The sequence below is a fragment of the Ptiloglossa arizonensis genome, chromosome 7, assembly GCF_051014685.1.
Source record: "Ptiloglossa arizonensis isolate GNS036 chromosome 7, iyPtiAriz1_principal, whole genome shotgun sequence".
NCBI classification, from domain to species: Eukaryota; Metazoa; Arthropoda; class Insecta; order Hymenoptera; family Colletidae; genus Ptiloglossa; species Ptiloglossa arizonensis.
Genome location: NC_135054.1, coordinates 5,228,198 through 5,255,737, shown reverse-complemented (window position 1 = coordinate 5,255,737; position 27,540 = coordinate 5,228,198). Strand labels below are relative to the sequence as shown.

General features: G+C 38.0%; 1 protein-coding gene and 1 long non-coding RNA gene across 5 annotated transcripts in view; one reads left to right on the top strand and one right to left on the bottom strand.

The window, feature by feature from the left end:
• Window positions 1–18,110, bottom strand: part of Gukh (NHS actin remodeling regulator GUK-holder) — a 35,146-nt gene extending 17,036 nt beyond the window's left edge. Inside the window, exons 1-8 of one of the 4 annotated variants that reach the window (XM_076317077.1) lie at window positions 13,405–13,499; window positions 12,710–12,795; window positions 12,198–12,364; window positions 10,923–11,123; window positions 8,834–9,397; window positions 6,600–7,047; window positions 5,629–6,469; window positions 3,239–3,529 (exon numbers count right to left, since the gene is read on the bottom strand). In XM_076317077.1, coding sequence (XP_076173192.1) covers window positions 3,239–3,529; window positions 5,629–6,469; window positions 6,600–7,047; window positions 8,834–9,397; window positions 10,923–11,123; window positions 12,198–12,289 — 2,437 coding nt within the window. In that variant the 5' untranslated portion in view covers window positions 12,290–12,364; window positions 12,710–12,795; window positions 13,405–13,499. Of the gene's footprint in view, window positions 1–3,238; window positions 3,530–5,628; window positions 6,470–6,599; window positions 7,048–8,833; window positions 9,398–10,922; window positions 11,124–12,197; window positions 12,365–12,709; window positions 12,819–13,086; window positions 13,500–17,868 lie in introns of those variants that run through there. The other 3 variants (XM_076317078.1, XM_076317076.1, XM_076317079.1) reach the window with 3 other exon arrangements.
• LOC143149567 (uncharacterized) lies at window positions 14,776–18,461 on the top strand. The gene is made up of 2 exons (XR_012992824.1): window positions 14,776–17,162; window positions 17,274–18,461. It is a non-coding gene; the product is annotated as an uncharacterized LOC143149567 (long non-coding RNA).
• Window positions 18,462–27,540: the final 9,079 nt, after the last annotated feature.

Sequence of the window (27,540 nt, the reverse complement as noted above, 5' to 3'; positions counted from 1 at the left end):
AATGGTGCCACTTCGGCAGGATTTGGACAAGGCTAATGGAGAGGAACGGAGATGGAAAGTTTTCTATACATAAACAAATGATCAACAATACGCAGAGACGCCGAACGAAAATGCCGAAAGAGCAGAAACACTCGCAGTTGCGATAGCAAATCTTTTTGCGATTGTGTACCCAAAATTATTTAAGAAAAAGAATAGAGATGTGTCGTGTGACACAAAAATTTATTAAAAATATCGAGTAATACCTAATTTTAGGTTAACGTTTTCATAGTATAATAATATGCTTGAAACGAGTTACAATATTTATTGCACACAAAAGAGAATATTTTTGAATAGTTGTGTTATGGACATCAATGTTTTTATACTTCATTTTCATTGAAATTCTTTCGATTCAATTTATAGCTATCGAAACTTTCAAGTTACATGTATTTCTAAAAATGTTCATAAAATTTTCCCGTTTCCATTTTCATTAAACGATTATATTAATTTTTCTTAATACAGTGTTTCTTCAAAAATATATTTGCACTTTTTAAAAACCTAATTAATTTATAATTGACTAGATCATCAAATTATAATTTAAAAAATCGTAGAATTATGAATTCAAATGCGTACATGCCATATGTGTTAATATAGTTGATTGCAGTAAATACAGTTTTCACAATTTCAATGCTCGTTCCAAGTAAAACTGCTGATGTTATAGAAATCCTATGTCTTAAGGGAGTTTCAGCGTCCCAACTTCGTTTCAACCGATCATTTATTAAGTGTTAAGAAAAATTCCACGATTAGGGGTTGCAATTTCTTTTTTAAATTAATCATTTATAACCTTTCTAAGCTCACGGTACGGTTTAAACGGTCTTTCATTTTCAAACTGTGTTCGAAACTATAAAGAAGAATTCGACAAATCATTATGCTCCACGAAACTTTGTTCTGTTTAAGCTTGGGTACAACACGGTATAAATATCTAAAGTATAGTGTATACCCCATAAAAATATTTCAATGTAAAATGGTATCCAATAAGGCGTATATCTGGTATTAAATTCTGTACCTATAAATTTGAGGAAAACTGATAATATAAGAAGACGTGTGTAGGAAACGAATTCCAGTGATAATTGAATTCGACCTGAATAACAAACAGAAAATTCTGAACCACAAATTCTGAGACGGTTTACAGGTCAGTTCGAAGTATACTTTGCAACGATCTCGGAACGATTGTACAGGATAAGGAATATACACAAGGGTGGAAAGTAGGTTCAAAATAAATTAAGGGAGCACAGAAATGCACACGAAACGATTGTTTCTGGAAGATCGTAAAGAAAATTGAAATGTAAGAAATAATTGTTGCACATCAGTCATCTATTTTGACTCAAACCTACTCATGGTAAGAAAACGATATTTAGCACTTTAGAAACTGGTCTTACAGAACATTACAACACATTTAATAGAGAAAAGGACTATTTAATAGGAGTCGAAAAACCATTTTGTTCCAATGGTCGAACCCACTAGATCTATTAATGAATTCATCTTGATGAGAAATTTTTTTATACCGTTCGCAGAAACTCCTCGTTAAAAGTCCAAATTTCACCTCAATAAAAGTTTTGGAACCGTCCTTATCCTTTATTGTGTTTATTCAGCGTGAACGACTTCTCAACTCGAGCGATCAACGATCGTATAAATAAAAAAAGGTCAATTCCCGAAATAAAATTAAAGGCTATTAAGGTTACGTTATTAAAGGTGACAACTTTAAATGCAATATGTGCAAGCATAATTTATCTACTATGCTTACATGTGTAATTGAAAAGATTCATTGGTTCGTCCTGTAAATGAATAGCTTTTTTGAAAGAATCTTATTTTCCATTAGTTTTACAACTATTCCGAACGTAAATTCACGATGGTATCATTTTCGCAGTCTCTAGTTAAAGTAACGAAGTAACTTTATTTTGTAAAATGAATTAATTGTCATTTTATTACAAGTAGCTTTATCATCTACTATTTCATGCCATAGTTACAAAATCGTATAACGAATGAAACAAAACCAACACTCAAAATTTACAGAACGATACTTTCATTTTTCGTCCAAAGTAGATATTTTTATGAATTGAATTCGATAGGATAATTATAATACTGTGTGAATAGCATTCATTCGAATGTACCTTTTAGTGGGATGGTTCTTTTACCGATCACCAAATTTCTGTATCGTTTCCAGAATATTTGAGTACTTTGGCAGGCTCAATATCCATGGCTCTGGGTCGAGGACTCTTTGGAACTGTCGTAATAGGAATAGAAATCGTTACGTTCATGTCAAAACTCACATTGCTATTAATTCGAGGTTCTGGACTAGAAATTGTCTCAGGATAATTGATTCTTTCCTTCAACAATTCCTCCTGTAACTCCTCCGAAGGCGTCCTACATATCTTGGATGATTTGTCTGTGTTACTGGAGAACTTCTTGATAAACATTATCGGACTGTTCGCCATTCGATAGCTTTCGCTTCGTTTTACTTTACGATCGACCCTATCGCCTCTCAACGCGTCAGATTTCTTCGCAGAACTGTTACGAAGACACGTCACAGAAACGTCCGAGGAGTCTACAATCGTAGCTCTATCGTTTGCATTACAATCGTCGATTGTAGACACAGTTAATAACGAATTGTCTCCGCTTCTCGCGTAATTTTCATTATCCTTAACATCTACGGAACCTTGATTATCGCACTGATAATCCAGTTTCGTGACTTTCCTACAAAAGTTCGGCGTATCGAGATCCGACACTAGTAATTTCCTACTCAATTTCGGCGTGTTGCCCGTCTGTTTGAGATTTTTCGGGCAAAGGGCCGACTTCTCGAAATCGAGGCGTAAATTTGTGACTTTGAAGTCCGTTATCGGTGCATCTATTTTATTTACAATTCGGTGATCGTTCTGCGTGTCGAGACTATCGTTAGCAAACTCCGGGGGGTGATTCTCGTCGCAAGCGGTTGCGTCCATTAACCTATCTACGTACGTTTTGTCAGGGCAGAGCTTGGATTTATTAGAATCCAAGACTTTGTTACTCGGTGCCAGTGCCATCGTCCCGGCAGCAGTTCGACATGTGCTCTTGGCCGAAAGCAACGGACTCCCACTGATGAGCGGAGTTGTGCTCACCTCGTCGTTGGATTGAGAATTGGTCGCAAATGTAAATGGTGCTTCTAATCTACCGACGCAGCCAGTGCAATCACGTTCGTCACAGCTCGTACCAGAAGCCGTCTTACCTTCGTCGTCTTGCACGTTGACGTAAGCCCCGCGAACTTGTCGATGAGGAGTCGTTGGACTCGTGGGACCCACCACGGTCGTCGGTGTTCGAACGTAATCGGGGCTGGCCGCTCGATCGGGACTCCTCGCTGCTCTGATGATCAGTTTGCCTAATTGAGGCGAAGTGGGTGGCGTTGATTTACTTGGCCCGTCTACTGCATCGCTGGTCTTCGCGACTGCTCGAATATGCGGGGTAGCGCGGTGCAATAGCGGCGATGGGCTCGGCGATGCTCCCTCTCTTACGAACGGACCTGGAATTCGGTGTATACAGGGGACACATTAGTAGGAAATAGGGAATACTTAACCACTTCCGCTGGCAGTCGATCAGCGACCGTGCACAGCCAAACCGTCCAGAGAATTTCGCAACGAACTTTGACGCTCAGAAGTAATTCTCTTAATCGTGCAGAGGTCACGATTGATCGCTCGGATCCATGCAAAATCTTTTTATAAATAAAAACAAAGCAGAGCTGTTATACGATACGGTAAATCTTCGTGTGTTCATTACTCGAAACACTTGGCAGAGATATACCGTGAACAGCGATAACGTAGATATTTTTGTAAATGTTGCGAAAAGTTCTCACACCTCGAACATAGTATTATTGTTTACAATGGACGTTACAGTCATTTTGCAAATCCATCGATCGAGAATCCTTACTAATTTATGTTAAATATCATTTCAATCGTTCATTTCTTATTTTCGACTGCTAGACGAATAAAGTTCCTTTCGCTCTGTTACAATATTTTGTCTAATGGTTATAAATTTGATTTATTTTGATAACAATTGACATTCTTCGTGTATTCTTATACATTGTTTTGCATATATTGACATCGCAATATAAATTTTAAACCTATCATCGCTTGTAAATCCCTCTCCAAGATACATCCTTAAGCAATTTTCATAATAGCAACCTCGTGGAGTTAAAATTTTATACAAATTGTATGCCCTACACGTATACATTAATACTAATAAAATATACATTTATCGTATTATACGAGGAGGCTAAATGGTTTACTAACCAATTAATCGACTGAACAAAGGATGTAACTGTAACTTCTCAACTCGAGTACGAAATCTTTGGATACAACTGTCACGATTGCCTAATCAGTCAATAATTCTTTATAAAATCGCGCTTGGTAGATCTTTTCCCTAGATTCTCTTATAAATTATTAACAATTGACAATGACTCAATTCCCAATCACACTGCAGTCGTTAAATGTGAGACATGCATACAGAACACATCCATTTCACGCGATACACACAAGAGCCCATGTGCATCCACTTGACCCTCTTCCATACTGGTCCAAACATTTGTCAGTACCTACGATCGATAATTCGATTCGTTCGTTTCAAAAGTTTATCGACCTCGATAATTCTAGATATTGCAATAATATTTACTTATTAAGAATTAAATGTATCGTACTAGTGATTCGCCAGAAATGCATTATAAAAAATATTACTGCAACATTGTAAAGTGCGCATGACTTTGTTACGAATTCATTTGTTCGTAACTCTAACACGGATATACCACCACAGGCACAGCACGTTCTTCCGGCAAAAATGGTTAATGAAACAACATTTCGATAGTACCGATGCAATATACGTTACCAGTAAAGCTATAATTTATCGTATGCATGACAAATGATATCTTCTTTCCCTAAATTAGAAGAAGTTAGACTCGTTTTTATTCATCTATCCGATAAACATTTATGTCCACTAATAATCGACTTGCATTCGTACCTTTCGTGTATTTATTGCGGTAATGCGAGAAAGTGAAAGCGATTGCGTGTTGTCCGGAGAGAATACGAAGTGTTTGGAATAGTAGACGAGCGAGCGAAGTGTGAAAGAAGAGCGATCGAGATAGCGCCGTACTAGGAAATTTTCGGCGTGCGTGACCAAACGCATTGAGTGAGAGGGATTAAGAATCAGAATTAAAGGGAATGAATGCGTGTGAGTATATAAGGTGCGAAAGAAAAGCGTTTAGAACAGTTATTGGCAGTTATTGGCAATCAAGAGCAGTCGTTGGAAAATCGTCGAAGCGCCTCGTGTCGCGAAAGAACAGCCTAGTCAGCGTAGTTATTAATTGTGTGTTTCGTCAATATTTTGTTCCTACTACTACATCATTCAATACACCTATATCCTAGAACTTTATTCGCCCTTATTTTCTAACCACCGTTACTTACTTAAATAAAATTCTTACAGTATTTCTATTTGGAGTATAATTTGGTCATTTAATCGATAAGGTGATCGATCACTTTGTTATAAAAAATATTACACGGTGAAAGGAACCGCGCAACGCAGACAACGCTGATTTAAAAAAAAAAAACATTATTTCTGATTGATTAAACATACCTGGATTGAACGTAGTATGCGCTCCTTTTCTTCTCTTCAAACTATCGGACGAGTAGACAACTTTCCCTTCGGAATCAAGCGTGACCCTGGCACCCTGGCGTTTCCTTTCTAAAGAAGAGTCTGGTTTTTTTGGTAATTCGCTTAAACTAACGTACTCGGCATCTTTCTTGAATATATCGGAATTTGCGTAAGTAGCCGAAGACCGAACAGGAGCCATGCCCGAAGACGGTCCAGAATCTTGACGTTTGTCATTGTTGTTTCTCACGTCGGCTATAGTAACATAGTCGCCGGAGTCTGTGGTTGCTTCGTCCGGAACCGCACTCTTCAGCATATGCTTCCTGCCCGGAAGCACGCCGCGAAGCTTGCCCAGAACTCCGCTAAGTGGACTGATCTTCGGTAAGGTCTGTCCGACCGCGAGTCTGTCACTCGTCGAGGACGGTAATACCTGAACGGTGGCGTAGAGATTTTTATCCTGTCCATTGATCACCTCCATCTTCGATGTTCCCACGGTGGCGGACATGAGGACAGAACCTCCGGTTTGAAGATCGGGTTTCCTACTATCGATTTTCTTGCTAGTTTGTTCCGTCTCTCTCGCATGTTCATCGTCCGAACCAGGCGGCGTAATCACGCACATGGACGGTATACGACTGGTATTGATCGCAGTTTTCGAACGAATTCTCTCGATTCTCTCACAGCCTTCGAGATCACTGGATTCGGAGTACTCAAATTCCGAGCACGATCTTCCAGTGCAGGCTGGACTCGAGGCTGATTCCACGGGCGACGATGAGGTATTGTGTCCGCTGTCCGGGGACTCGCCACCATTTTGGTTTTGTCCGTGAACCTATTCACATAAACGATTTCGTTTAATCCTTTAAAAGCAGGTTACGTTAGCGGGTGCCTTTCGACTCTATAAGTTTGCAAAACGCAAAACGAATGTATAAATATCACGTAGAAACGTAATACGTTCTCACCATAGCAACAACGGTAAGGCTAGATTTTCTTTCCGGAGGCGGTGGTGCCATTAACGCCGTGCAAACTGTGCCCGCGGAACTTGTTGTCGTCGAAGTTGAACCCCTTCCGAAAAGTTCGTATTCGTTTTCGATAACAGGTGAGGTAGGATCGGAGCTGATATCGTTGGACCTCGTCAAGGGACTTTGCGGGACTGGGTCCTCTTCTCTTAATGTTTTCAAACCAGAGTCCACGTGGAACGAGGTGTAATACCCTTCCGTATCACAGGAATATACGGACGACGTTTCACCGTCGTCGGAGAAGGGTACCACGGCAATATCTTGTATAATGTCTGGAGTTAGTGTACCCTCTGACGTTATGGAGGACGAGGCCGAGGTGTCCCTACCCTTGAATCGTCTCACATGACTTAGAGAAGTTGACGACGTTCCGATCGAGGCAGTTGTTGTGGATCTAGATATCGACAGTTTATCACCATTAGAATGTAAACGGTAATTAAAATCGTACAACTAATTTTAACGTATTTGTACAATCGTAACGATCATTTTAATTCTCAATACCAGTGATACCGAAATACGCTATTAATCCATTAGTGTCCGATCTTTCGGGAATAATTTTGTTTATTTTTATCGAATGTTTAGACAGTACCATGATGCCAAGAGGTTTAAGAATTCTTTGAAAGTACTGTCGCTGTAGTACTTTCAAAAAATAAGTAACTTCTTTACGAATATTATTCTCATACTTCAACGAATACAAATTTTATGCACTACTGGATTAATATATTTACATATGTATATACATGCATTTCAAACTATTCTTAAGAATGTAACAAGACATTAAACTAAATTCTGGAGACTAAGTAGTAGCTTTCTCAAACTTTTTTCAATACATTCTTCACACATTGGTCAATCACATTGTATCATCGCAACAAAACATGTAAAATGTATAATATATTGTATATACATATATGAAAAGTGGCAATTAAGGGTTAAGGCACTATGAAGTTTATGAGGATTATTAAGCCGAAGTGATGTCTTTGCTTAAGTATGTAGAAGTCTTATTAATTACAAAGAACCTTATTCGCATTGCAAACTCATCGAAACATATTCTACTACGCATTCCTATTACTACGTTTATAGGTTTGTAGAGATCAATTCATGGTACTACATTTTTTTAAATTTAAAATAAAATATACATATATTGTAAGATTAAAAGAAGTATTATTCCGTATTAACGAGAAATTAATGTTTATGCAGCAATAAGGGGTCGAAACCGTGTTTTTGAACGGCCAGATTGATCGTAATTGAAAGTATCGTTCCAGTGACTTCAAAATTTATTATCTTTTATATTATCGTTGACTTTTCATACCTATATATACGTTATATATTTGGTAAATATATAATAATTGTAATGTACGACGCATATAAAATACACCAGTTATATTTGAACAGAATTCAGGAAAGCAATTTTTTATTCTTTTCCTAGAAATAAACACTTGGCTTAGTTTTACTTCCGTTTACGATTCAAGCGAAGAATCAATTCTATATTGCATTAACTCGTACATAGAGGTTGTTTTGTGATTCGTCGTACAAAAGGAAATCATTCTTCGTGCCAAAGTAAGTAAATAATCAATTTTAAAGATTTTTTGGGTATGTATGCACTTGAGCTTCGACTACACTGATCTAGATCACTGATTTTGTACTATACTTGTATGTATTTATTTTCATGTAGGTAATGCGAGTTCTCATTATACATTCATTAAACATACTTTCTAGTTGCATTCATTAAAAAAGTGCTGCAAGTATCCTTCCCATTGCAACATAATACATTACCTAACCTGCTCGGTTGATCAAATGCTAAGGTCATCTGACTTGTTAACTGCTCGAAATCGTGCACGACTTTTTTTTCTTTCAACTGTGCATAGTTTTATCTTTGCGCAACACGAATTCGTTAATTTAATCAAGAAGCTAGTAATTACATTTTGTCACCGTTACATAAAAATCGATTTCGCATTATTTATGTTCAAACGAGGGATCAAATCCTTTCCGATCGTACCACTCTGAAAACGACAAACCTATAGAAACAGAAGACAGTTCGAGTTTAGCTGGTAAGACGAATAATAAGGTCACTTGTTACGATATATTACCAATCATATGTACGTTAAATTGCTCGACAACACTTAACATTTTGCGTTAGATTGCGGTGAAATCGCAACCTTCGATACCTCCAACAGCCATACCTCGGTTGATGCGTGGTGGTCGTTGTTTCGCTTCCAATACTCGCCCTTCCACTTTCGGAGGATGCACTCCAGTTTCCAGAGCTCGAATGCGGCGGGTCGTCGCGACTGCTTCCCTTTCGTCTTTCTCTCCTTTGGGCTGCGCTTTCGCGCAATTTCACGCTCGGTTGTCTTTCCGTGCTCGGAACAGATACCGGTATACTCGAGGTGCTCTTTCCGCTCGAGCTCGACGAGCTGGGCTTCCTTTCGTGAGACTTGTCCTTCCTGCGCCTGGTTGTTACCGTTTCGTAAATATTTGTGTCTTCCGGTGATCTTGACTGACCTTGATCCTGCTCTGACCTCTCTGTATTCGAAGCAGTCGACTCCTGTTGCTCTTGCTGTTGCACGGATTTGGGACTGATAAGTTTCAACCGTGACATGCCCCACGCTTTCAACGTGTTGAAGTGGGACTTCTTTTCGGTCGGTGACTCCTTCTTCGACGAGCCAAGGATGTCTGTGCTCGCCGATCGTTGGGTTCTCGACGCAATGTTCGACATCGTTTCCTCCGCGTCTTCTCCGGTAGTTTCTCTGAAAATAAAAGCGGCAACGTGTGTCCTGAAGTCGATCATTTGTTAATAGTTTTGAAGCGATACGAAGAAATTTCAAACGTCACGTCGATCTCTTTTATCTACACTTGCGTCCGTATTTACGTTGATTATGTTTATCGACGTTTATCGGGAATAAAAATCGGCATTTTTATTATTACAAATATATAGACGATAAAGATATCCGACATGACAGAGAAAGGAAACGGTGACACGATGAATTATTCTATTTATACGTATATTTTACATTACAACAACCGATGTAATTAGTGGTTTGATAGACTTTTGCTTTCATAACTTCCATAAGGTGACTAGGAACACTAGCTATTAATCTGTTTAGCGTCGTACAGTTTATTTTAGTCAATTCTTGTTGTAAAATTTCTATGAACTTTACTTTCGTGTATCTTTGATTTTGCGATATTTGATCTAAATCCTCCCACAGACATCCGTATTATTTTCTTTGAAAAATCGTTCTGTACGTTTATCACAATTTCAATGTATGCTTCTCTTCGAAAATTGGGCAGTACTTTACACTCGTTACTTTTCCATCAATAATCGTTAAGTCCCTACGCGTTCATTATTAAAGCAGCTCTATACTACTAGGTACTAGGAGCCATCTCCATATTTTAAGGTTGGAGTAACCAAAATGTATTTAAAGATATCTCGGATTGTTTTCCACGCATATTTTCTTCTTTTATTTGTTTTTGGTTCAAATTTGTACTCATCGTTCCAAACGATCAATTAATCGATATTAAAGCGTGGTAGATATTTTAAAACATTTCTTGGAAAATTTTAAACGTTTCATTCCGTTTCCTATAAAAATATATGGAAATTGTATTCGTATTTCTGAGATTTTCTCAGAGTTATTCCAATTGGTAAATTTATTTTATAAAACGGACTTTTCGGAACCTCTGTAAGTGTATTGGCTTATCCTGACGAATGGTCGATTTCATTTTTCTATCTGTTTTAACAAAATTTTTTGATCTTCCTGGAACATTTATTTTCCGAAATATTCTTCTTACTTTTTCTCTTGAAATTCCAAAATCTGTAAAATTGTATCCGTCCTATCGCAGTTAACTCTTCTATTTTTGGTATTCTATAAAAAATTACACTTTATATATTACAATAATCAACGTTTCTTCGTTTCAGAATACATAAAAAATCCACCTATACATTTAGTATCTCGTTTGTAACATAAAGATTACGTATGCCAACTTACTTTCCGGCCAAACAAGTATCCAATAATTGGATACTTTGAACTGAAAATTCTTTAATACCCTTAATTGCTCTGCTTTTCGTTCGATACTGATATCGTTACATGCTACAAAGCAAATGCTACCAAACCAATTCGAAAATTCACACACAAGAGTGTAAAGCCAGGCTCTGAACTACGTAAATTCTTAAAATTCGCTACTGTCAAAATAAATGCGGATGCAAGTGTGAATAATTTTAATTGCCTTTTCTAACATTTATATTTTCACGATCAAAAACTATTTGACATAACTTACCCTCCGATTGCCTGTCGAATTTCCTTCTGATCGGTACCAGCGATTGTGTTTCGTCTCTTTCCTCTGGGTCTACGAGGCCGCGACCGTCTTTTTACAGCTGTTTCCTGATTTTCCGGCCCAGAGAGCAAAGATCTCCTCCTCATTGACATCCTCTCGAATCCTTTCCCGCTTATGTCCACCGCCACAATTTCTGCCGGGAATCTGCGACACCAATCATATTTCCCTTACCACGCGTTTCATCCAAGGATTACTTGAAACGCGAAAATTTAAGAGTGAATGCTCCACAGAAAATGACGTGGCGATAAAACTCTTGCTTATACAAACACGAAACAAGCCCTTAAGGGTATGGTCTGTTAATTTGGGTAAAAAATTGAAGATTATTTTAAATTTCGTTAAAATTTATTAAACATATCGCTCGTTTTGGACGAAACTCTTGAGAAATAAATCCTAGATCGTAGCATTAAAGAAAAAATACTGTCCAATACAAGAAATTTCATTTGAAACATTCTTTTTGGTGATCCATCCTGTATGTTATCTTTTCGAAAGAATTTTCTATTATTTCTTTTTCTTAATTTCAAAACGTGCTCGGAAAAAAAAATCTGATTCCAATGGTGTGTATGACTTCAGGTAAACCGTTAATCCGACAGATAAGAATCAAACGAATTATCAGTCTAGATTAATTTATATATCAAGCACATCATCATGGAACAAAAATTTCCAAAATTTACGAAATATACAGACTTCTTTTTGCCATTTTTCGTTTTTCTAAGTCAGTTGAAACATAGAAACGTTCAACATATTCAGTATAAAAGGTTTCGATTTCAATTTGATCGGTCAAGTAATTTTTCGGCGCACGGTACCAGCGCATATAGAAAGCTCGATTAAAAATCCTCCGATATTAGCAATTTTAAAAATTTCATTACAACCTTTCAAACGATTGCTTTCGAGATACGAATGTTTGAGAATATACAACATAAATTGATATTATGACCCGAAACGATCAGCGTTTCCCATAGGTATACGTGCGAGTCAGCTTGTAATTTTCAAATATCGTGACAATCTTTCAAGAACCAACATTTCCAAGACTCGGATCTTTGGGAATATACAAAAATAATTGATTCTTTTACCCGAAACTACCAGACTGCCCACTTAACGAAACCTGCGTTCTCCATAGTGTGTACCACGAGGCGGGACGAAATTTACCATGCCTCTGATCGATAAAAGTTTATTCGGTCGTATCAATTATCTTTACGGTGGCATAAATTTCTTCCTTACTTGAGAGCGATAGCTTGAACCTGCTCCTCGGGACTTGGAAGCTTGTGATCGACGGCGTCGTCGTCTGTTGTATCTCCCAAGATCCTGGACATGCAATCCGGCGGTACAGTGACGTCCCCCAGCGCCTCCGCGGATGTCCATCTCCGGAGATCTTCGATAGCGGCCGGCTGGAACGACGAATTATACGTGAAATAAAGTCAGCGAACTTCCTTCTTCGATTCTAGCCGAGAACGGTATTACGAGGGTTACTGCTACATTGCTTCTGTTTCAGAGAAACTTGACGCTGCGGCGAAAAGCAACCGACGTGTTTTACGCACTACGGCCCTGCGTGGGCACAACCATTGTCGGATGTCATCTCGTGACCAAGCGGGTTTCACGCACAGAATACGGAACGGATTATATTACAGTCTGGTCCCTTTCTACCCGGTGCACTCGTTACGAACAAGGTGAAAATGGATCGACTATATTAAGATTCATAATCGTCGCTACGTGTGAGCTGGTCCGTTACTTACCAGGTAGGACCTGATCTAACGAGCGCCGATCCAATGTTAAGGTTGTCGGTCTCCAACATTGAAGTCGAGTACTCTGTAAAAGGACGCTTTGGCACGTATCGGTTAACCCCCGTAAGTAATGCGCGTATTTTTCTCATTTCAACACGACCGACGCGAAACAATTTATTCGCAACCATTAACTATCAAAATATAGTAATTAACGACCCGTTTTCTGTAATGGTTTTCCGTCTGTCCATTCATTTTTCGATCCCTGTTTCAGCGATGCAACCAATCGTTTCAAATAAAAAGAGTGATAAAGAAAATATATCGACAATCAAGGATTGTAAATAAATTGTTTTATTTCAACTTTTTACAAACGAGAGAAATATTCACATTACTCGTGGAATGAGCCAATATTGTGTTGGGCGCAAGAAAGTTTCGATTGAACCGGTGGCTGTAATGTAAAACCAATTAAAACGAACAACGCGAGTTCAAGAGATATCTGTTTCATTTAGATACAAGGAGGTTTGACATTAGACTGCTGACGACGTATTATTTTAGGCCTGCTGTGTGTAGTGTACGCGTAGCACTCGTAATATTTTACCAAGTGGATACATCGAACATTTGATGTCAGTCTTTAGAATTAAATGCGCGAGCTTGTTCCGAACAATACTAGATTTCCAATATCATAGAATATTTACACTGGGTTTTCGTACATTTTACGCGAGAGAAAGATTCGATGAACTTTGCACAAACGTGAATTATTCCAAACCAAAAATTATTCTGTGTTTCCTTGCTGTTACGTTTTGGCTTTAAAAACAAAAAAGCAACGTTACAGAGAATAAGAAGGAGGTTACATAATACCACTCTCCGTGGTGTGTATCTTTATGAATGGCAATTACGAATCTCCGCAATATAAATATTTTGCTAACGGGAGACAGCTAGTAGTTAAAAAAACGCCGACCTTGATAAACTCGCAAACTACATAAAATATAAATAGGATATACGGAAAACCAATTATGTCGTTATCGATGTTTACGAAATATCTCCCGTTCAATTGTACCATGGATTATGCTACAACTTACATCCGTTGAGACTTTTCCCGTCAACGAGTTTTACAAGTCGATTAAATATTTTTTTACAATTCGGAACGTTCTCTATATTGGAGGAATGTTCAAAGATCGAAATGAGAGCGAACGAAACGAAGAGTATATGTATATACGATTCATTGGCAGCAGAGACACGTTAATTGCTCTCATGGAAATTGTTCGATCGATTTGCAATGTGCAACGATGAATCTTCAAAATTGCCGGATCAGAATTCTAACCGCGGCGGAGCTAGTCAACCTTGTTCGGTCTTTCGGACTGTAACAACGGGGCAGGTAGCCTGCAGGATATAGGGAAAGGCGGTAGAACTATCGCCGCAGGAGTTCCTTCGCTATGAAGAAATGTGTAACTGACTGGCAACCTGCTTGCATCGGCTTTGCCCGATGGACGCTCGTCTATCGGGTGGTCGATAAATCCCTGTTTTCAAGCAGACTGAAAGCACTGATAAAACTATTACGCGCGCGTAATAAGCTCCGCGTTCAAAGTATCAAGGACTGACCAAGGACGCGTCGTTTCTTCGTACTCAATTAATTCTTCGCTCCGGTTTTTATCTCCGACGTCAAGTCGATGATAACCAATTCTTCGAATAATTTGCGGAGGGAAGCATCTGGGTCATCTTTATCTTCTATTTACATGACGCTTTATCTGCCGGAGAAAGGAATTACCACACACACCACGTGACAAAATCCCTCCTTTTCTTCTCTTTTTTTTCTGCCCCAGCGACGTTTCAACCAGTGGAAAAGAACCACTGACCGCGGCTTTCGAACGCTTATACGACCGCTACCTCATCTACATTGAATCACGATTCAACGGAAGACCGGGGCGAGCAGATGTAGTTCGCCTGCAAATCGACGTGTTTTGCGAACACGAATCACGTATTCTATATCTCCGTTTGATTGTGCCGTGGAATTTAATCCGTGCTGAATTAAAAGACGCTCAGTATAAGGAAGCGAGGAGCAGAGGGAGAAGCGAGACAGAGGGAAAAGGAGGAACGGGGAGGGGGAGGGGGCAGTGCGCTGGCTGATTCGCGTTCGTTGAGCTCCGAAGGTTCTTATGGATCCCAGAGAAACTCACAACGTTGTGGGAAGAATTCCAACGTTGCCAACCGAAGCTCAGGTCAATTCTAATTTCCTTTTCCCTTCGATGTACGCCGAAGGATCCTCGGCTCTGAGTCACGTCTGTTTGTCAATATCGGGAAACGCTATCCCAAGTTGGAGCCCACGAAACGGGGAGCAAAGATGGGGATCCCCGAAATTCTAGCCAGTAATTCCTTGGAACGGCAAAGGTTGATTGACTTTCGATAATGGGCGATTGTTAATGGCTGTAGCCGCGCATGCCAGCCAAGAGAACTGTAATACGAGTAGCAGATTTATGGCTACGTCACTGTACGGAGTGATTTAAGGGCTCGACAGAGCAACGAAACGGGTTCCAATTCCATTTCGTAAAATCGTCTGGAACTTACGCTCTCCGATGCGAAAGAAAGAGAAACGAGGAAGTGGCCAATATTCGACGAAACCAAAATAGAAAATCTTTATCGGGACAAGTGAATAGCGTCGAATTTTAATTCGCGTCTAGTGCCATGGGAATTATTCAGATTTCTATTATAAAAAAGTAACCAGTGTTTTGCTCTACGCGTAACGTTTACACAACCGTCTATAGTATAAATATCCAGAGAACCAAACACCCAGTTCATTTTTCAATTTATATGAAACCTTCGGCGTCTATGATTATACTCAAAATAATTGTTATCCATCGAATCATCCAACGGATGCTGTACACTTTGACCTCGTACTGCGATGTAAGTGCATTTCTACCTTTTGCAAAAGAATTGATGTTTCTAGATATTTAAGAACATGCTAATCGGTCAGTGACAGATCTGAAGAATATGATAGTTTAGGAGGAGTTTCATAATGTAATTTATAAAGTGTCCTAATCGTAAGAGGAAAATTTGATAATGAATTCCTCACACAGTCATTTATTTTTACGTTAGATTAGTCATTTATTCTTATGTTAGATCAATTATCAGCTAGTATTAGATATTGTATCTCAAAGTTAGATACAGTAAAAACAGTTCCTCCTCCAAAGAGTCACTTACAAAATAATTTCGTACCTACCCTTTCAATTTATTATTCCTCTATTCGCAAACATATTCTATAATTTAGTTCAAGTTTACAGAGAAATGAGAGTGCTTGTATTTGATATTAAATGCACCTCAAATTATTTGTTTTAACCAATTGAACTCCTTTTTCATTTCACTTTCTTCAAATTAAACAGTATTTATTATAAAACAAAAATGTTGATACTCCAATGGGGTCATAACTTTAAAAATTCTGATTTTATTTCACACAAATGGCCTACTTTCATAAATCAACACCACTCGTACCATTTTTAATTCTATATAAAAGGGAGCAAGTCATAGCGAAGAGAGGAGACTAAACTAACATACATCTTCTTGGACGTTGGAAGAATTAAAAAGAATAATACAATGTTAATTAATTAGTACATTAAATCCATTTTTCCAAGGTCGACAAATTTTATGAGTCGATACAAATTTGAATTTTTGTTTGTTCCAAATGAAATATTTCGTTTCATTCATGAAATATACGGTGGTCTAGAAACCATAATCTCGTCTAAGAAAACATCACTTCTTTTGCGTTTCGTTTTTCTTGGTAATAGTGTTACTTCTGGCACTTGTAAGAATACAATTTTTTGGTTAAAATTAATAACGTTGATTCAGCAACACACACAAGAGGATAAGAAAAAGGTACGTGCCCGATAATCGTCTCTAATAAGAGTAAATCACAATGGATCGTATGAGTCACTAACAGTAGATCGTATATTATTAAGAGACCGGTGCATTAACGAAACAACAATGCAAGTCAACGATACGTATCATTATAGAGCAGTTCATGCGGTCGACAGGGACCACCGTGTAGGTTTTAATGTACATGGCTTCCCATGACATCTCCCGTTGAACCTGTTTATGCGGGGCAATCCTATCGTAGCTCGGTCATACCAATGGGATTATGTACCGAGTTCTATAGATACAAAACTCGGTCCAACTAAATCTAATCGTTCGCTGCTACCTTATGACTACCATCGTCATTCGCAGGTGTACTATTACATTGCGAGAGGTACCTTCGAAGCTTCCAAGGGAGCTAATACAGAATCCTAATACCTCCGGTATACAGATCCTAAATCCTAGGAGGAACGTTTTTAGATCGATTCGATAAAATTACTAAATTACCTATTTGTAATTTCCTTTGCTTTCGTTAATTGTCAACTATCTTGCCGACGTGTAAATTATTATATTATCCTGGATATTAGAAAAAATTAACAAAGACCAATTCCGACGAAAAGACTATTGGGTAAGCGTACAGTGATTAAGATTTCATTAATATTTTTCATCATCGGAGAAGATAGAGGAAAATTTTGTTCGACTTCTCTAAGAAAAATTTAATTCTCTTCCAACTTTGCAGAAAATATTTTTCAACATTTTATAAATGATGAATATACCTTGAAAGAAGCGAGAAATTACAAAAGGTAAGTATTATTATCCATGAACCGATTTTGCTCAATAATACGACGATGTGGAGTGTCAAATATCAACAAAAATTGACTGAAAACAGTAATATTTAAATAAATTTTGCTCTACTTTATACTTTCGTAACACGAGGAGGTATTTGAGAATACATTTAGTTTTTAATAGTAAAATTACCGACTGAACGAGTGAAACATTGGAACCAGTGGAATTGGAATTTAGTGCTACAAATATGAACTTTAAATTCGCAGTTTCGTAATTTCTAGGTGTTTTGATTTAATCACGATTCGAATTTCTGTACTATTGATACACGACGATTTTCTTACGGATCAAAGGTCTACGATTCCGTGGGAAAAGCGATTCTAAATTCTTCAACGTGTCTACGATCACGTACAAGCGTACCGTTAAAAGCATTCAGAACTCGCGCGTTCTAAGTATGAAACAATTATTATCGTAAAGAACGAATGGTTAATCTGATAATTCGTATCTCCTGGGACGTAGTTGCACTTTCACATACGCGGGAATATACTTACGATCCTGGATTCGATGTCGAGACTCTGGTCTCGCCTTCTCTTGCCAAGGACGGGCGTGCAGAGGAACATATCCATGGAACTGCCATCCCTTCTCAGGCTATCCAAACTTCTGACAGCGACTATGGCAGCGGCCTCGTATAATTCCCTTAAGGCCTTCGGTCTGGTGTTCGACGTGAATAACGCCGTTGATGGTTTGTTAACAATATGAAAATGCTCCGTCCTCGCCGCGAACGTGCAGATATCCGATTCCGCTGCAACATTGTAAACAAAAAATCCTAAATCTTCATATTTTCAAATATACACACGTTTCGAGTATCAGTTTAGGGATATATACAGAGCGTGTAAAAATTTCTCAAAAATTATTACTCTACCCCTAATACGGGGACGATTTTGTATATTTTTCATCAGGCGGTGCGATTCAAGGATATAGACGGTGGACGTTGACAATTTTATAAACAATTGAGGAATCTATTAGAGTAAGCTCTCCACTTACACGATTCGTTCGTTCTAAACGACGTATTGTAGGAAGAAAAGAAAACCTCTTCCAAGTTTGGAAAAATGTTATACAATGAATAAAGGGAATTTGAACTGTGTCGATTAATGTTTGCTTATTCACAAGCCCTACACAGGTTAAATAAAACGTTCGACTCGATACGACTCACAATTCCTTCTAAAACTGATCTTTCTTTCGTTGTGGAATACATTCGGTATATAATGCGAGTTTTAAAAGTTAATTATAGCGAAATAGATCCATATATTAGGTTGTTCAATAAGTTTTGTCGTTTGTTCCATCGTAGAAAAATACTACGACACTTCAACTTTGAACAATTGTAAATATACGAATGAGTCGACAGATCTGCATGAAACTTCATACATGTTCATCAAGCAGTAGTACCACCTTTGGAAAAATAAAACGACGAACTTAATAGCTCAATTTCTTATCGAACGACAAAACTTATTGAGCAACTCACGAAAAGAAATATTTTGAAAATGAAAATTTGATGTAGCATCTAAATATATGCACATATACAGAATTTGTACAACGACTACAAATTCGCGTAACTCGAGAACTTACTATATCGAGAATCAATAACGTGCCTACGTATTTCTTTTCTTATTGATATCGTTCCAATAAAAGTAATAAATTTGATCAGGAATGAAATACACTTAATTTATCCTCCTTTTACAACTTCTAACAAAAGATGACGTTCGAAAACGGTTGTTTCCGGTATTCGTCGGAAACGATAAATTTGAAATCGACACGTGATGATAAAATTATAATAAATACACTTAAATATCGAAATGCTGTAACGAGAATTCCTGCGAGTGCCATGGCATTGTATTCACTTTTACATACATTCTGAATATTTCTAAAATAATAATCCCAACCGTTCAATTTGGTTTATCGGCACAGAAGGTCCTCATTTCTTCGTTCCGTTTTAATCGATGGCCGTCATCGTACCTCATTCTCGCGGGCAACAATTAAATCAAAAAAGCATAACTCATGTTCCATTTCCTCTAGGGACATATTTAATTCGATGCTTCCGGTCGCTCCAACACCGTGACACACCTCAAACTAAACTTTGACTGCGGTTTCATGCAGGGCTTTTGATACAGTGTTACAAAACTCTCAGTGGTGTATTAAAGTATAACATTATAACTTGAAATCTTGGTTACAAGCGAGTGGAAAATTTGTTTTCAATATTGTGGAAAAGTTAGTTCTATAAAATAAATGATCTCGCTGATTACAACGATACAAGCGTCACAGGATCGCATCGTCAAACGTTCAACATCGAATTTTGCGTGATTCATTCCATTGTTGCATTCATTCGAGTAGTGCTTGCGGGAAATTATTGTTATAAAACAATACACGCCTATATCGTTTGTCGAATGGTATAAACACCGTTCTTTCGCGATTAGTTTCGTTACGCGTTTAATTGCTGACTCTTTTTGGACGGTCGACCGACGAGTCGTGCTTTACAACAATGGCGCGTGTTCCTTCGTGTCACCGTGGACTGTACCCATTATCGCTGGCTCCTTGTTGTTCCTTCCTGTTGTTCTTGTTTTGTTTCCCACAATAACGCGAAGGCTCAATCGGCATTGTTTCAGCACGCGATAGGGCTGTTCTCTCTTTTCAGAAACACGCTGCATTGAATCTCTCCCTTGCGCCACGAATGAATCTATGGCTACGTAGATTTCGGTTAGAACAATTTGTTGGATTCGCGTGTCTGCCAAATATGACAAACACATCGCGTTCGTTCCGATCAAGTTTGTAGGAAAGAACTACAAAATACCAAAATCTAGTCTTAGTTACGCTCTTGGAAGTATCCCATGAGGTAATCGATGAACCGTGTCAACACGTTTGGTAGATCATTTTGAACCAAAGATATATAACGTAGGAACCAAAGAATACAATGTAGGTCTAGTTTCATGGTTCATTCGTTATCGAAGTTAGCGTTACTTTCAATTAGTCTTGATGTCCTAACTATTGACGAAGACCTAGATTGCTTACTTTGGTCAGTCTACTCGTTTGTACAGTCACTGTGCCATTGAACTTATAAGTGACGATATTATATAACAAAAAAAAAAAATAACAGTACAATAATAGAAACAGATATAATATAAAACGGCTGCAGTTTCATTGACAGAATATGGAAGATTTTATTTCTAGTATCACTAGATAAGTATTTAATATTTTTATTGAGAATGATCTGTCAAAGAAATTGAAAACCTATATCGAGAATTTTGGTGGATATGCTGTATGTTTACAGATAATTGTTTTGATTGAATAGTAAGTTTAAGCATGTTTATAATTAATTATCCAAGTAAGAAGAATTTCTTGTTTAGAGTTATTATTGCTTAGGCTAAATTTATGACAGTAAATATAACATATTTTTGGTTTGAAACTTAAATTACACTTTAATATTTTGTTATCTTCTTGATTTAGTTACACAGTTGCATTTTTAATGAAAGATACAATTCAAAAGCGTAAACAAACATAAGAATCTGAACGATAGGGAACTTGAATGTGAAAATAAAATCTTGATTTAATTAAAACTTGCCAATCGTTTGAAATTGTTTCACACCTTTAGTTAGGTATTTCTATACTTTATACTTCCATTAATTTTTACTTGATTTATCGTCACTTGGAGTAGTAAACATAAATGACCTAACGTGCAAAATGAAATTTGAAAAAGGTACACGTAACGAAAGGCACGTAGAATCGATATTTATGAGTAAAATTCAATCTTTTATATTTTCAAATATAATTTTGAACTTCCCGAAACTATACGCGTTGGCATATTGGCCCGCTTTGTAATTAAAAATTAGTCTGAAGAGTTATAAATGAACGCGGAAATTGTTATACAATATAAAATTTTCTAAAATCGGGATTGTTTTACTGTGTCATTACTTATTCTCATTTCGTTCAACGCGATACAAATTTTATTTATTTTTCACCTTCAATGTTTTATATTCTATACTTTTCGTATTCGTAAATATAAAATTCAACGTTCGAAAGTACCAATGACGTGAACGACTTGGTAAGATTGATCCAGTATCTGGCACTTACACGATGTATGGGAAGCAGTTGGAGTACAGAAACAAGTTTCATTAGCCATTATCGACAAGTTTGCATACGGTAACTGGCTCCCGAACGATTTCAATGAATTAAGATTTCTCTTAATGGCTCGTTACGGCAAAGGCGGTAATATCGCACCACTGCTTCGGGCATTTACGCCACTATGTATAAACGTACACGGTGATGGGTGCGTGTTTAGCTCGGAGCAAAATATCGGGCTCCGAACCAGTCTGATTCGATACAACTGTCCATCGCGTATTTCTTACCAACAGTTTGTAACATCGGAAGGTCGTGCACCTAAATCTGCAAGTCTCGGTTTACTTCGTATGTGCAAGAAAATTTATTCAGACAAGCCGTCGTAAATGAATTTTCGCGCATACAAGAAAATTCATTCAAGCAAGTTACCGTATATGAATTGAGCTAGAAGAAGTTGATTAAGGTTAATGAAAACGAACACAGACGCTATAAACGGTGATACTTTATTCTCGTATCTGGAATGTCGTGTGATTTGTGAAATTAGAATATTTAAACATCGAAATTGAACTAAGAGTTTGAGAAAGTGGAAAATATCTTCAACGCGTAAGTGTATTTTCAGAGCATATAAATACATAGTTAAAACTAATTAGACAGTTCGGTAATCCAACAGTATTTTCTTCCTTGAAAACGTATTAATACAATTATGGATTTGAACGAAACATTTGGTGAATTATAGGTGCGAAAATAAAATTGTGTCGCGCATACGAGGAAGAAAAATTATTATTATTTTATTAGACAAGTCACCCTTTTTAATTATTTATAATAATGCATCTTTGAAAGCGCACAATACGAAGTCTACCTATTATTGCAACGATAATTAGAAAGTCTCTTGTCTGTCTCCTTCAATTTTACGAAGAGTATGTAAGAATATATCAGAATATAAGAATCTTTACTTTCATACTTTTCGTTTCAGAAAATTAGATGTAATTTTCCATCGAGTCATCCTTCTCCGTTGAAAGGAGAATATATATCATATATAATGACTCTCCCAAGTAATTACACTACTAAACCCTGGATAGATTGCAAATATATGTTCGTGAGATTATCGTCAATAGATTGACGAGATTTTCTCGGCAGTTAAAATTAGTCAAACCGCATGGATTAAGTATACGTAATTAAAAGTTTTTCATAAATAATTCGTACAACGTACAGTTAAAAATAATCCAAATGATATATATATATATATATATATATATATATATATATATATATTTCCAAGCCAATATACAGCGAATAGACGTGTGACTGTACGGCTAATGCAAACTATTTCGAACATCTATTATAAAGTAACACACACATCCTAAAGTGATTACGTCTCGTAAAGAATATCTAGAACCTCTGAACATACCAGGACTCCTTCAAACTATGTTAATTCTGACAAAAATAAATGCCCTCCAGCAGCTAGTGTAAGTTAATTTGTAGTCCTAGGTATTACAGCCTTGGTTACGGCTACGATCGTAAACCATTTTCGTTTTAATAGAGACAAGCTAACATTTGGAAATATTTTCAACGCTTATATCCATTTCGTATAAAAATTGCTGAACATTATCCGATAATATTCTTGGATTTGTTTATACTCGTCGTCCCCTACATTTTATACCCATTTGCATCCAAAGGAACGATACTCCTGATCAACTTCCCTTGTAAGACGTAGAACACGCCTGTAAGTTCTACGACTCGATTTTTTAGCCACCCTGTATAACCGTCCAGTGATTCAATATCGTGTACATCGGAGGGATCCTGTGTACTTTGGAGCGCGGCATAAAGCCTAGACACTTGCCTCGATAAATGCGCGGGGAAAGGCATTAAGCGCGTCACGGCTGTTAGCAAAAGAGGGCTGGACGATGGTATTTTTTACAGACGCCAGAAGAGAGCGAGTTACGAGTCAAGGTCGGCTGCACAGGTTGCTCGGTCATGGGAATAGAAATATGACTGGAAATACTGGTAGATATATCTGCTGGTGATAGTTGTACACGCGAGTAGCCATAGCTCCAGTCGACAGTGGAATAATACGCTTCCAGTTAAACGTTCGACACAATTGCTTTCTGTGAATCCACGTAGCGGGTTCTGCAAATTGCTCGGGTTAATTATGATCGATACCGAAATAATACCGCGGACAAATTGCAAAACAATCTACGGTCATTCGCTGATAGCGATTAAGTTTCAAATCCGAGTACAAAGGAGAGCTTGTTTGCGTTGTAAGAATCGGAAGAAAGGGAATATTCCATTTTCATCGGAATATTTTTTCTTTTTCCTATGGATTATTTCACGTTGGTCGTTGTACATAGAGACGATCACGAACCATTTAGCGAAAACGTTAAATAGGAATAATGTGCGGTTTATTACGACTATATCGAATGTCAGTGGATTTCGTACGACGTTTTATTTCTAATCATTTTGAATAACATTTTCACTTCTTTCTTACTGGTCAAACGGTACACGTCTGATTACTATTTACGTCAATCGTATAGTTAGCAATTCGTAGATTTGACTCGTCTAATGAAATTCTTTCGTATTCTGAATCCATAACCATCTAACGGTTGTGTATTTCTCATAGTAATTTGCGAAATTACCATCATCGTACACCCGTTTATTTTAACAAGGGGAAGCCGCAATCTGTGGTTTGAATTTTTATTCATTTTTTCCTTTCGGATGTACAAAATGTATTTTAAGAACGTGTTTTCAAAAGGTTGAAAATGCAATTGAAAAACGCAGATACGCGAATGTGCCCTTATTCACATATTAACGAAGAAAAATTTCATTCTCCAATCGAGTAAACCATGCAGTTTAAAATCGTATCCACGTCTTACTAAAACTTCGTTCGCGCGAATGGTGCAAACATCTGCTCAAACAACGGTGCGATATTACTTCTTACGATTAGATAAAAAAAAAAAAAAAATGATTGATCGCGTCAAAAATGAAAATATCGATTTTGATAAAAATTTCTTGGATTTGTTCACGGAGACGCTGAATGACTTTCGCTATAAAAAAAATAACACTAAACCGTTTCGTCTTTGACAGATGATCCGAGAAACGCGTAACCGATCTCTCCTTGAATTACCCTATAGTAGCCGAAGTAAAATATAAGCCCGTGGTATCTACGATATATCTATTGCAACAGTAAACCCATTTAATGGGTGAGTACAATACGTTGTAAAAAAATCCAATACCTAAGTGCGGAATCGTTGATCGACGAATTGAGGAGAACGGGAAGAAGCGGGCAGCGAACGAAGAAGAAGAAGAAGAAGAAGAAGAGAAACGCAGGAGACGTAGGAGGGAGTAGGAGGCAGATATTCCCGATGGTGAAGAGCCGGTCGGGCTGTGGGAGGTCTGCCGTGGCCGACGAGCCTTGGCTATGCAAAGTGGCCCGAAGGGCCGTTCGCGCGGACCTTCACAGGGGCCGACAGACAGCTCACTGGCTGCAAGCCTGGCCGCAACTCAAACCGCTCAAACCAAGATATCAGAAAGCACGTAATTCACGGTTGCAGCTCGGCTCCGTGAACGCAGAAATTTACTGGTCTAACTGGCATCAACTCGCGCGGTTAGACCGCGCCGTGAAATCGAGTCTTCCTTACCCGGCGCGAAACACGTTGCCCCGCGACCCGAACGATTCTGATCAGTGAGAAAGGCTAGCGTGCAACGTCTGTTGTCCGCGCGCCGATCTGTGTCGTTGATGAGGAAACGGTGAGATACTATCGGTACACCGACGGCTGGAAAAGTAATCGTACTCGTCGACAAATGTACGCGGGAAGACTTAAATTGACAGAAACGCATAGTACGCGAGTACGCGCCGACGCTGTTCCCTGGACGACCAGAGATGTAGAACAGCGCAGGTGGCACCGCGGTAAGTACACTAACGATCAAAAGTTTCGGTACACGAGACACCGTGGCTACGAATTATACGGACTGACCATCGCCCGCGGATGAGTACAAACCGGAGACTCGCTTAACTTTCGACTTCGTAACACGTCGATGTGCGAGAGAACGGATCTATCGTGAAATTAACGCGGTTCAGTTTCAACCATCAGGGAACAAGAGTTCACAATTGGTTCAACAGCGCGTAAATGATCTCTTAATTTTGTCCGAATTTTATTCAAAACTCAACGGCATGGTAATATCAGTAATGTTCATTCGAATAATTCCTATAGTTTGTCAAAACGTAAAGAAATGTAGCGTCTTGTGAAACTGACTTGTACAATAATTGTTCACGAAAGAAATTCCAATCTTTAGAGAACTAGATCAGTTAACTTAACCGTTGAGAGATAGAAGAAACAGTTTTAAGAACGATGACAGTCACTAGTTCTTCAATCGATTCGGTTGAAATTTATTCCAGAACAAATTACTATATCAGCGAAATCTCTAAATAGCACACGAGTCTATTGTGTTTTAATGCACAGTGTTCGTGACATTTTACCGCGTGATCGTTGGGATTGCATTGAACAAATATGTTCAATCAAAATGTCGAAAAGTGATAATCAAAATTTCATACATTAGTTTCGTGTAATCGTTGCTTTCGTATTAATCGTAAATCTTTATTGTCGATACGTTATGTTTCAAGGACACGTGCAAAAATATAAGAGCCAACAATTGTTTGTCAACCGGTAAAAATTAAGCAGTACGTGCGACCATGCATATGAAAAGTGCTGGCTCACGAATGATGGAAAGTAATGGAGTTTATAAAAATACAGAAAAAGAATAAAATGTTTGTTCTCTACATTCGACGAATATCACCGATCGAATTGGAGTTACAGCAGTTGTTACGATTTAATCGCTAGATTTAATTCAATTTCGCGTTTGTCGCGATATCTATGTTTAAACGATGTAACGAAAATCACGCTGCGTGTACAAGAACATTGAAATTCATCCGTGTCACGCCTACGAAACAAGTTCACTTTTTGTCCCTTCATCGTTGCGTTGAAGCAATATTCGCATCAACGGCGATGAAACGAAAAGAAAATAATGTACAAGTAAAACGAGCAGCTGACACCTGCTATTTCGAGTCATAAATTTATTCGGTTGTCCCAGCTTTCGAAGCGATCGTTCGACGATTTGAAATGGCTCTCGTTGAAATGGTTCTACGCTTCTTCTCTGGTGTAAACGCAACCGACTCATTCCCGCAAGTTGTCGGAAGTAATCGTGCTAAACGATCAGACATTTGCATATATTTCGCTAGTGGCGTCTAAACGAGCTGGTTAATCATAGGTCGGCACCACCGCAAAGCTGCAATTAGCAATATTACTTATGGTACGCGAAGCTTGTAAATCAGCTTGCGCAAATGATCGGTCTGTGTACGCATCGGTAATTTCTTAGGCTCGGTCTTTGTCTCCAAACTTCGAAATTAACTGCAACATTTCGTAGATAGAATTGTGGGAAACGTCGTACGGTATTATATAAATCGTATATAAATTAAACGCATCTCACGTTTTGAAAAAGAAATAAATAATGAATACAAAATGTTACAAGAGATAACGTACATCGTCTCGATTTGTTGCGTAGCTTTCGAAATAAACGATTCGCAGCATGAAATTAGTACGTGTTTCTAGTATTTTATAAAACGAACAATTGCATCTTCTCAATCGAGAACCGTACGATCTCTTGAACAATTGTTCGAAAGATAATGGTATTCAATAGAAGATGATATATTTATGAAATACGTTGCACGTGACAGAAATTCAAATTTAAAACCATGTTTGGTGATTGGTATCAAGTATAGCACGCTTTCTCTATTAACCAATACCGATTATTCCGATCTCGGTAAAGACGTAAACGGTCAATCTTTGATCCGGTGTATAGAGAAACACTGTACGTAAATAGTACTTTTATCCGTGTATGTTAAATTTCTCTGTTCCTTATTGTTTTGTCTCAAGTTCGAGTTACGTTATTGTTACCGAATCAAATTTCGTTCCTCTTAATTTGTTCGAGAAGAGCGAGTGGTCTGAAAACAGTGGCGTGAAACGTAATAAAATTCGCTTGTTCGAGACTCGTATGATCACCTAACTCGTCTGATTAATCTGAAAATCTGTTCCAGCAGAATCTCGACAATTCTCGGCAACGGT